The following is an 11,602-nucleotide window of genomic DNA, read 5'->3' as shown; positions in this document are numbered from 1 at the left end:
TATCTATCTATCTATCTATCTATCTATCTATCTATCTATCTATCTATCTGAGACAGAGTCTTACTATAGACCAGGCTGGTCTCAAACTTATGGTGATCTTCCTGCCACAGCCTCCTGAGTGCTGGGATCACAGGCGTGTGATACCATATCTGGCTAAACTCTGTAAGATTCTGTTGAGTCTCACCTTCTGGGGCTGGCAGGTTAGCTCAGTTGTCTAAAGCACCTTCGTTACCAAAATCAGTCAGGGCCAAGGGACTATAGTTTGATTCCTAGCACTACATGCCACACCAGATCCACCCTTAAGGCAGCCTGAGCCAGCCAAAAAAAAGTCTCACCTCCTGGACCATGACGTGTTCAATTTCTGGGTCCAAAAGCACTTTTCTCTTTAGCTCCTTGTAGAAGGCTTTAAAGTGTTTCATTGAATCCTGGGCCACAGTTAACCTATCAGGCACTTAAAAGTCTTGAGTAGATTTGATTATATCTTCTATTCATTGTCTATGAAGGGTCATCTGTGTCATAATACTGATTAAATCCAAACCCCAATGCAATCTCTGACACTAACAGGATTTTCCTCCCTACCTTTAGTCCTTCCATCCGCCCCTGTAATGGAGCTGACCTCGTTTCTCATTACATTTTGTTTCAGGGGTACTGCAATGGCAGGTCAAAGCTGCACACAAATAACCCTAGTCACTTGGTACAACCAGACAGGTCAGGGACCCTAGTGGGTCAGACTCCACTCAAGGTGTCGCCAGTCAGTGGTGCTAACTGGAATGCCTGCTCCTCTTCTTTCTCTCAACTCTGTTTCCTCCTTGATACTTTCCTTGGTAGGTAGGGTACAGCTCACCAATAAAGCACTTGCCTATGATACATGTGGCCCTGGGTTTAATCCTCAGCACAAAACAAAAAAGATATTCTGGGGCTGGAGAGATGGCTCAGTGGTCTAAGGCACCTACTTAGAACAAGCTTGGCAAAGCATCAGGGACCGCGGTTCAATCCCCCAGCACCACATGCCAGCCAGCCCCGCCCCCTGGTGGGCTGAGCTGGCCACACACACACACTCTCTCTCTCTCTCAAATAAATAAAAATTAAAAAAAAATAAAGTTAAAAAAAAAAAAAAAAAAAAAAGATATTCTCCTTGAAGAATCTGATCTACTCCTTCGCACTTTAGCTGCTAGCCCCTTTTGGCACTTATATAGTGTTCTGGAAACCTCTTCTCCTCAGCTCAACAGTATTTATTTGTATTTCGCTGCAATGGGTGGATCCCTGCATTAGACTGGTTTAAATACCATGACTTTTCCTTTTGTCCTCTTAAGCTCCCAATTTAAACACATGCCAGACACTGTCTTCATATGAGGGACGGTCCAATTCCTGCCCTCTGGACATTCACAGTACACCCAGAAGGTCACCCTGAATCTTACAAACACCAGTGAAACAGGATGTGTGCAAGGCTTGGTGGCAGCACAGGGTAGGAGAGGAACTTGGTGAGTCAAGGGAGGGACTGAGGAAGGCTTCCTGGGAGAGATGATGTCTGAATGGGGCTTTCAGGAGGGATTAACAGTTTTGATTATAATGATGTCTCTATTTTCTAGGTCAGCTGCCAGCTGCCTCTACAAGCAGGAATACTTTAGTTATGATGTCCCCTATTCCTACTCAAGACAGTCCCTCATTCTCATTTTCAGGCAAGGGGAAGGAGTAGTGAAAGCTCATGGGTCTGGAGTCAGAAGAACCTGGGTTCAAATTCTTGCTCCAACACTAAGTCTGCTACTACCTGGTTTAGATAATCCCTGAGACTCATAATCCTTATTTACACAAGTCAGTAACAAGGTAGATATGTTAAGAATCAAGTGAAGGTCCGGCCTAATAGCTCAGCAGACTAAAGCGCCTGCTTAGACAGAGAGTAGCCATGCCGACCCTACCCCTGGGGCTCACTGGGACAGCGGCGATTGAGACGGACATGGTGGTATGTGCCTGTAATCCCAGCACTTGGGAGGCTATAAACAGGAGAATCACTATGAGTCCAATCTATGTAGTGAGACCTTGAACACCCTGTAGATTCTGCCCTAAAATACAGAAGAAAAAAAAAAAAAAAAAGAATCAAGTGAAATGATGCACAGCCTTTTGCACAATTCCAGGTACATGCTAAGTGATCAATAATGTCAATCACCATGAGCTCTTACATAGAATAAGTACCAATCTCTTCCAGAGTAGATACTTGCTGTTTTCCTGCTGCTGGCAAAACTGACTGTGCACCTTTTTTGTTTTTCTTCCATTGCTGGGGATCAAGTCCAGGACCTCACATATGCTAAGTGTGCACTCTACACTGAACTACACCCCTGGCTATTAACTGCCAATTCTGAGGAAAGCACTACAGAGTCCAGCTGGGTCTGGATCCCAGCTCACCACTGGTTGAGCTACCTGAGCCTGAACTATCTGTGGGCCTATCTACTCTGTCAGACCCTGCCAGCTCCAGCCCATACCCAGCTGCTTCAAGCAATTACAGTCTGCTGGCAGTCTCCAAATTGTACCCTGACCACATGGCAAGTGGGTTCTCCTTTCACTTTTTGTGCCCACTCCCTTTTGAGTAGTCCTGGGGATTGAACCCAGGGCCTTGCACATGCCAGGCACAATTGACTCTGCATTCAGTGGTAGAGGTTCCAGCCTCCAAGGACCCAGTCAGTTCATTGAAGCCTTACAGCTCTCCTTTCCAATGGATGGCTGCAGACACAGGCAGTCTTGCTGTAGCTATGGCCAGGGCCTGCCATCTTGCCTCCTTTTCTGTCTGCTCTGTCACCAGTGTTCACCGCATCTGCTTGTATGGTCAGCCTTGGCCATGGCCCCACCCCATCTTGTTCCATACTCCTGAAATGGCTCTCCTCTCTGTCTTTCCTTGGCGAGCACATTTTGGGCCTGGCATACTCCTTCTAGATAGAAACAAGCCTACAGCTCAGCCTTCTGCCCTGGCCTGCTGTGAAGACACCCGTAGGCATTTCCCACCTCTTTCATAAGGCAGTCTTGCCAGGAAGAATGAAGAAGCTCATCTAGACAAAATTAGGAACTCCCCAAAATGTAAGAGGTTCTTTTCATAGGAGAGACTAGTGTCCATGCCTTATATTGGGTCAGGGACCCATGGCCAGAACCACTTTTAACCCTTAGTCTCTTTCCTCAGCTTCTTAGAAATTTTTTCAGTAAAACTACCACCAGACATCCAGGCATTGTACACGCACTGTAATCTTAGTACTCAGGAGGCAGAGGCAGAAGGATCACTGTGAGCTTCAGGCTAGCCTGAACTAAGTAGCAAGACCCTGTCTCATAAAACAAAATAACCAAACAAACCCATTCTCCAACAAATCTACCAATGAAGGAGATGAAACTAAAACTAACTGCAGTTATTACTCATGCTTACTGGGTGCCAAGCAATGGACTAATGATATTCAAGGTCTCAATTTACTCTTCACCCCATGAAGCGTATATTATCATCCCCATTTTATGTATGGCAAAACTGAGATTTAAACACCTTGTCCAAGATGAAGAGGCGCAGCATGGCAATGGATACAATGTCTCTGATTTTGTTTTGTTGGTTGTTTGAGACAGGGTCTTACTATGTTGCTCAGATAGGCTTCCAATTTGGGGGCTCCAGGGGCCATCTGGGAGATGATGGCTCAGTAGAATAAGCGCTTCCCTGGCAAGCACAAGGGCCTGAGTTCAATCCCCGGTTCCACCAAAACAAACAAAAACCTTGGAGGCTCAGGGGTACACAATTCCAGTGATCACAGAGCCCAGATTTCTGCCCTCTATCTGGGGATCAGAAGATCCTGCCACCTCCATCCTCTCCTCCAGCCCTTGCCATCCCCTCCCTGACCCATACCACTCCATTCCCCTGTGCTCTGGGGACAATCTGGGACACTAGTCAGCACTTCATACAGTGGGCAGGAGGTGCCACTCAGGAAAGAGAGGTGATGGCTAGATCTAGTCTTGCTTCTCCTACACTTCTGTTCCGCAGCAGCTCCCATAGCCACTAGTTCTAGATAATTCAACTTCTTGGGCCTCCTGGGCACCCATTTCCTTCTCACCTGGTGTCATAGTTGCTGGAGTTCTTATCAAACTTGTAGGTGGGTGAAAAGAGCAGGGGACCCTCCCGGAACTCCCGGAGCAGTGGGTCATGTCTCTTGGCAATGTTGAGCTGTAGATAAAGGCAGAGTCCCTATTTCTCCACAGTCCCAAACTAGAACACACTCCTATCTTCTCATTGTCCCAACAGCTCCCTCGTACCCCTATCCTTGCCTGATAAACCTGAATCTTGGAAACGTGACCCACCCACCCCCAGGCCCAGAGGAGGCAACAGCCTGCCACTTCCCAGTCTTTAGATCACAGGGAACATGCTTTGAATGGCCAGGGTCCCAAAAAGGCATTTCATTCTCCAAGAAACAAGGGTGGGGATGGCAAAGATGCCAAGGAAACAAGGGGGCTGGTGGGCAGTGAGGGGTCACATCAGGCCAAAGCCCTTCTGGCTCTCTACTCTAAAGCACAGGGAAAGAGCAAGCATGGGCAGGACTGCCCCAGCCCAGCCCTGCAGACTCCCTCCCTACTCACAGGGAAAGAACAGCCCCCAAGGAACCCAAGTGATGCCCTCTGCTCTCTTCACAGGGACCACAGTGAGCTCACAGTACCCTTTGGGGATGCCACCCCCCCTTGCTTGATACCTGATCCTTCTCCCAGAGGTCACTGTAGCACTTATTTTTTATGCATTCTCGAACAAAGTGCAACCCAAAGTCCTCGATCCGAAAGTTCATGTCTCCAAACCAGAGGATGAGGCTTTAGAAAGAAAGGAGGGCAGCCTGAGGGTTTGTGATGAGCTCAGAGAAGGGAGGAGCAATGGGAACTCAGGTTTGCTCAACCTAAGAGCAGAGCTATTGGAGAGTAGAAAGCTCAAGGGGGCAGGCAAGAAGACAGATGCAAGGGGAGCATCACATGGTAACGAGGACATGCGTGGGTCGAGAAAGACTATCTCACTGCTCTAACAGCACCAGTCAGGCTGAAGGGACCTGCTCAAAGGGGCATAAGGAAAATACAGCAGGCACTACCCTTCCCCTTTCCCTCCTCCCTCTCAACTGGCCACCAGCAGAGGCTGAGAAACAACCCTTCCAGTGACTCTAGGGAACTTCAGGTTTTCTGCTTTCTGAGACAGCTTCACTGTGTTGTTCAGGCTGGCCTTTAACTCACTATGTAACCCAGGCTGGCCTCAAACTTGAAGGGATTCTCCTGTCTTAGCCTCTCAAGTGCTGGGCTTACAGTGAACCTCGAGCTTTAGTTTTAACTTATGACTGAAGTCTTGAGTTATGACCTGAATGCCAGCTACTTGTGCTTCTAGATAGTCTTGAATACAGATTTAACCCTTAACGAATTTCAGAAGGAACATTAAGACATCCTTTCCTGCATGGGGTTAATTATGAAATTCTGGGCCAATGTTTCTCTGCATTCTTTTTCTTTTGGTACCACGGATTGAACTCAGGACCTTGCACTTGCTGGGCAGGCACTTATGCTACTGAGCTATATCCCCAGCCCCCAGTGTTTCTCTAAAGAGATCTGCCTGTATACTGAAGTGAGACTTTGAAGGTTGTGTGAAGCAACCTGAGCCTTCAATTGATAAATTACAACCAGCCCTTGGGAATAAATTGAGTAAATCAAGCGTCCATTGGTACTGTATTTTTTTTTTGGGGGGGGACAAGGTCTCACTACATAGTTCACACACAGGCTACCCTTGAACTCACTATATAGCCCAGTATAGCCTCAATCTTGTAGCAATCCTCATGCAGCCTCCCAAGTGCTGGGATTATAAGTGTATGCTACCACACCCGGCTCATTGTTTTTTTTTTTTTTTTTGGTGGAACTGGGGATTGAACTCAGATCCTTGCGTTTGCCAGTCAAGTGTTTATCCTACTGAGCCATCTCCCCGGCCCCTGCTTTTTTTTTTAAAGGCAGGATCTTGCTATGTAGCAGAGGCAAGCCTCAACTTTATGATCCTCCTGCCTCAGCTTCTCAAGTAGCTGGCATTACAGGTGTGTGCTCCCATGCCTGGGTTAACACAAGGTTGTTGACCTCAGATGTTTAGAAATGTACAGTGTTTCTAGTCAAGGACATAGAGGCAGAAGAAAAGGGACCTCAGGCATGCACATCCAGGTGAGTCAGTACATGACATCAGGGTAGGGGTTAGGGACAGGGTGGGAGAGAAAGCACTACTGATTGTCTGGGAAACAGAGACTGGGTTGGCATGGAGAGAGGGCAGGGTGATAGTTTGCAGCTCCAGGCTCACTCATGGTCCAGGATGTTGGGGACATTATGTCCCTGAAAATTCTGCATTTCCAGAATACGGTCAAAGTGCTCCAGCCGCTGGTCATTGTTGGCCATGTGGGGAGGCAGGTGGCAGTTGATGATGCTGATATAGTAGCCATAAAGTCTCAGGAAGATGTTGACTCCCCCTTTGTTCCCCTAGAGGGACAGTGGACAGAAGGATGGGATGCTACTCTGGGTTGGCACCATTTCCCACCCCAGGACTGAGGGAGACGGTCTCATTCTCAGCAGAATCTCCCAAGCACACACCCAGCTTCCTCAGGCAATCTGTCCATGTATAGAGCCCAGTCCACCCAGCCTGAGTCTCAGGGCTACCCAGCCCTCTCTGAGGTAGAAGGAGTATGCAAGGTACAGACCTTCCTGGAGTACCAACATTCAATTTCCTTACTTTTGCTCAGTTCAATGCTCCCCACCTTTCCCAGCTCATGGCTCAGAACAGCTCAGTCCTTACCCAGTACCCGTAGAGACCAGTAGGGGTAGATTTTGTAGAGAGGATCTGGATGAAAGGCAAATGCTGGTACTTGGCAAAAACTATTAAGAGGAGTCCCTGCATTCGGATGTGGGAGATCTGCAGGAGAATGAGGGCAAAAGTCATTCACTGGGCTAGGGATATAGCTCAGTGGCACAAGTGCCTGCGTGGCAAGCACAAGGTCTTGAGTTGAATTCCTGGTGCCAGATAAAAAAGACATTCACTGAACTGCACACACCAAGTATACCCCTGCCAGGCTTCATGCTAGGTGCTCTCCAGAGCTCCAAGGCCCAAGAAGTGCCTATCCCCAGGGACTACGGTGTCCCAGAGTAAAGGTCACTTTTACTCCTTTTCTTTCTTTCCCTCAGGTACATGGGTTTCACTTTTTAGTGGTGGGCTTGGTGGTAGAGGAGAGAGAAGCTGAGGCTGCCCGGCCCTCCGCTACTGTGGGGGCACTAATTCTCCAGGCCTAGCCATGCACATGCTCAGTGCTCCTCTCACTGCTGCTGCCCTGGGACTCTTGGGCATCAGCAAGCACTTCAGCCTATTGTATCCTCAATACAGCAGGAACAATACGATGTCACAGATGCTGGGAAGAACTGACAGTGAGTATTTTTTGGTTTAAGAATTATTTTTTCTGAAATGTGGCCTTACTGTGTTGCCCAGTCTGGCCTTAGAACTGCAATCCTTCTGCCTCAGTATCCCAAGTAGCTGGGAATACAGACATATGCCACTGTCTTTTTTTTTTTTGGCTCCGAATACCCTCAGGGGTGGTTTGGCTGGCTGGAGTGTTGTGGGGATCGAACTACAGCACCCTGAGGTTGACAGCTTTGTGGAAGCAGCCACTTAAAGAACTGAGCTAGGGCCAGGCCCCCACCACTGTCTATCTGGAAGGGTTTTTTTTTTTTCAGAACCAGAGATTGAACTCAGGCCCTTGCGCTTACCAAGGAAGCACTTATTCCACTAAGCCATCTCTTGCACCCCCCCCTTTAATGTATTTAGTACAAAGTCTACAGAGTGTACAGGGTCTTACTACAGAGATCAGACTCCTCGTGATCCTCCTGTTTACAGCCTCCCAAGCATTGAGATTACAGGCAAGTGCCATCATGCCCAGACTCAATGGTTTTATCAGCGTGTCCTGGAGGCAGGGCGAGCAAGGCAAGCCCAGGAACCAAACTGGCCACTGTGATCTGCCTAAGCAGGTGCTTTTAATTCCCTGAGCTATCTTCCTTTCTGCACTCTTTTTCTGTACATGTTCTAGTTTAGTGAGAAAACGGTAAAAAAAAAGAAAAAAGATTACCCCACAAGTAACCACAGATTATGTGTAGCTTCATAGCATGAAGGCAATGCACTAGGTTGAGAATGAATAGGAAGGATGTATATTTGCAGGTTTGGGAGAATAACATGTCCTAAAGTACTTGGATCTCATTTACTCTTTTCACCAACCATCTGTGGAGTCACTGTTTTGTAGGTGTGAGACAGAGATTCAGGGAGACTAACCAGTAGGACTATTCTAAGACTGCTGAAATGCCACTATCTGCAGCTGCCGGGACGGCGTGGGAACTGGCTGCAGCCAGTGACTCTCTCTTAGGTTCAGGCTGCCTACACCCACCATCCAAGTAGTTGTTTCCGGAGCAGGAGGTGCAGAGGCCAAGGAGGAAATCCCCGGGTGGGGAGTGTACTGGGGCCTTCCAGGAATTATGAAACCTGATCTCACAGGCTTGAAACCTTAGCATAGTGGAAGACTCAAGCAGGGGGAACCCCAAACTCAGCACTGAGTGAGGGAAGCATTAGAACCTGAGGTAAGCCTGAGGATGCTACAAATATGTCTTCAACACCACCCTCCACCCCCACTCAGGCTGAACTATGAGGGACTGACTCCCACAGTAAGGGCCAGCATCTGATAAACATTCAGCAACAGATTTGATCTTAATCTTAACTCACAGACCAAGTTTAGGACACTGAGCTCTACCATAAAAACCATTCTACTCTGTAAAGGAACAGAAGTACGTGAGGGGCAAGGAGGATGGGCTTGAGAGGTGACAGAGTCAGATGAGGAGAAAGGCTGGAGTTGTGGAAAAGCAGGAGACTTTAGAGGAAACTCCAGTTGGGAGAAATGAAGCAGGAGATACTAAAGAAGAAACTGGCAGGAGGTGGTAGGAAGCCCTGAAATAGCAAAAGGGGTCAGCCCAGGCTTCTCAGCCTGTAAGCAGCAAATCCCTACCCAAAAAGTAGACCATAAACAGGGCCTGCCTGTGAACCTCAATTCTCAGGTGGGGCAAGGGCAGCATCCCTTTTGCTATATGGCCCTTAGGCTGCCCACTCAACCTTGGGAAGCTTCATGGGTGGAATGGGTAGTGTCTCTACCACTGGCTGAGCTAGTTTCCTAGGCTCAGTTCCATCCTATCAACCCCTTGCTAGTCAGCCAAGGCACAAGGGAATGCCTTGGGAAGGGAATGAGTGGTGAGAGAGGTGGCGTAGTCCCAAGTCTGCAGGGAGAGGCCTGGAACTGACTGGGAAAAAAATAAGAGCCTGGCATTCTCTGGCCTCAGAAGGAAGATGAATCTTTTTTTTCCCCCAGTAGTGCAGTGGGACATTTGCTTTTTTTTTTTTTTATACAGAGTCTTACTATGCAGTTAAGATTGGCTTTGAATTCACTAAGTAGCCCTGTCTGGCTGCAAAATTGTGGCAACATCCCTGCAAAAGGACTAAACCTTATATTCTTTCGTATCCTTCAAGGACACCCAGTTCTTGTTCCAGCACCCTCAGAGAAGGTGGGGTAACCGCCCACCCAGGTGCAGGGCACTGAACCTAGGGCTTTGTGCATGCTCGGCCAGCATTGCACTACTCAGCCACCTGTCTGGCCCTGGCAATAGAATGAAGAACAGCAGTCACCCTGGGGAGGAAACAAACAGATTGTGGGTATTTCCTAGAAGCTGTAAAGTAGGTACTTTGAATGGCAGCATATTTCACCCATAAGGTACAAGGCAGAAATAAGAAGACCAGCCATCTGGAGCCTTCTGTTGATTCTACTAAGGTCTAAAGTTTCATCAAAGTTTTACCATCTAGTCGCTCCGATTAAGAACCTTTTCCCTCCATCTACTCCCTCCCCCCACTTTTGGTCTTTTTGAGATAGGGTCTCACTATACAGGTCAGGCTGGCCTTAAGCTCACTTTGTAGTCCAGGCTTGTCTTAAACTCACAACAATCCTGATGCCTCAGCCCCTCCAAGTGCTGAGATTGCAGGCGTTTGATACCACACCTACCTGTTTAATTTTTTCTTTTCTTTTTTGATTTTTTGAGACAGGGTCTTGCTATTTAGTTCAAGCTGGCCTTGAACTCCTGGTGATCTTTCTGCCTCAGCCTCTTGAGTGCTGGGATTATGGCATGCACTATCATACTCAGCTGATTTTTTTTCTTCTTTACCTTTTGAGACATGGTCTGTTCTAAGGCTAGCCTAGAACTCCCAGGTTGGCCTTCAATTCACAATCCTGCCTCAGCATCCCAAGTGCTGGGATTACAAGTGTGCACTACCCTTCTGGCTCCCTATCTCTCCCCTTTCCTAACCACTTGAACTCTAGAGATTTGACTTGCAAGTCCTCTATGATCAGATATCCTCTGATATCAGATTAGATATGCGATATCTCTAAGCCTTATAGCTCATTAGTGTAGCAAAGACATACATTAATTTAGAACATGGCCTATAAAATTTGAAAGACCTAGATGCAAATACCAAATAGCCTGTGATTTCTGAAACTTAATTTTATCTGTAATATACCTCCATGTCAAGAGTGATTAAGACTTTGAAATAATATATGCGAGAAGTTTATGTATGACTGAGGTAGAAGGGTCACAAATTCAAGGACAGTCTGGGCAATTTAGCAAAACTGCTTCAAAATAAAATCTAAAAAAAAGGGCCGGCCAAATATCTCAGTGAATTAAAGCGGCCTGGGGATTTGATTCCTGGGCCTGCTGTGCAGGCTCCAGCTCCAGCCCCACCCCCTGGGCACACTGAGACAGCAATTGAGACTGGGCAAGGTGGCACGCACCTGTAATCCCAGCTCTTGGGAGGCTGTAAACAGGAGAATCACTACAAGTCTGATCTAGTAGTGAGATCCTGAATACCTTATAGACCCTTCCCTAAAAATACAAAAATAAAAAAGGGCTGGAGATGAACCTCAGCAGAATACTTGTCCAGCATACACAAGGCCTTCGGTTCAGCCTCCAATGCATGAGAGAAGATAAAGTATTTTTAACCTTCAATACCAAATAAGCATTTTATAAATGGCAGCAATTATCATATTCAGAGATTTCAGGTTGGGCAATGAGTAGGAACTAGAGTGGGAGGCAGAGGTAGGCACTGTGGTGTTAATCTTGGCTGAACCTGTTACTAGAATTTTACCCAAGGTGACAAATAGGCTTGAAACTAATCCCTAGAGTCCTAGCTTGGATTTAGGCATCTTGGAAAGGCACAAGGTTGGCAAGAGTCCCAGGGGGCCAGAGACAGTAAACAGCATGAACGGCTGAGTGAGCTGGAGTGGGAGGAACACATCAGACCAAACAACGGGTATCAGTGGAGGTGAGACTGTTTTCATCCCTCATGAATTTGTAAGTTACCTTGATGAAGCTCAGAGGGGAAAGCACATCCATGAGGAAGCTGCTCCACGGGTCTTCAAAGGCAGTGTCAGAAAGCAGGCTTATGATCCCAGAGTTCATTTCCTGCAAACTGACCATTCCAGGTCAGAGGAAGATACCATATTTAATTTTTTTTTTTTTTTTTTTTTTT

The 11,602-nt window shown here is 47.3% G+C and overlaps 1 protein-coding gene across 4 annotated transcripts in view; it reads right to left on the bottom strand.

Moving 5' to 3' along the window:
• The window catches only part of Inpp5k (inositol polyphosphate-5-phosphatase K), a 25,690-nt gene that overhangs the window by 10,196 nt on the left and 3,892 nt on the right, over window positions 1-11,602 (bottom strand). For 3 of the 4 annotated variants that reach the window (XM_023719913.1, XM_023719912.1, XM_023719911.1), the window contains exons 3-7: window positions 11,434-11,542; window positions 6,800-6,916; window positions 6,311-6,486; window positions 4,701-4,812; window positions 4,071-4,180 (exon numbers count right to left, since the gene is read on the bottom strand). In XM_023719913.1, the coding sequence (XP_023575681.1) occupies window positions 4,071-4,180; window positions 4,701-4,812; window positions 6,311-6,486; window positions 6,800-6,916; window positions 11,434-11,542 (624 nt within the window). The remainder of the gene's footprint in view (window positions 1-4,070; window positions 4,181-4,700; window positions 4,813-6,310; window positions 6,487-6,799; window positions 6,917-11,433; window positions 11,543-11,602) is intronic. The other variant, XM_023719914.1, reaches the window with a different exon arrangement.

The sequence above is a fragment of the Octodon degus genome, unplaced genomic scaffold (assembly GCF_000260255.1).
Source record: "Octodon degus isolate 3935 unplaced genomic scaffold, OctDeg1.0 scaffold00072, whole genome shotgun sequence".
Taxonomy (NCBI): domain Eukaryota; kingdom Metazoa; phylum Chordata; class Mammalia; order Rodentia; family Octodontidae; genus Octodon; species Octodon degus.
The sequence above is the reverse complement of the archived record's forward strand: the minus strand, read 5'-3'. Positions and strand labels throughout refer to the sequence as shown.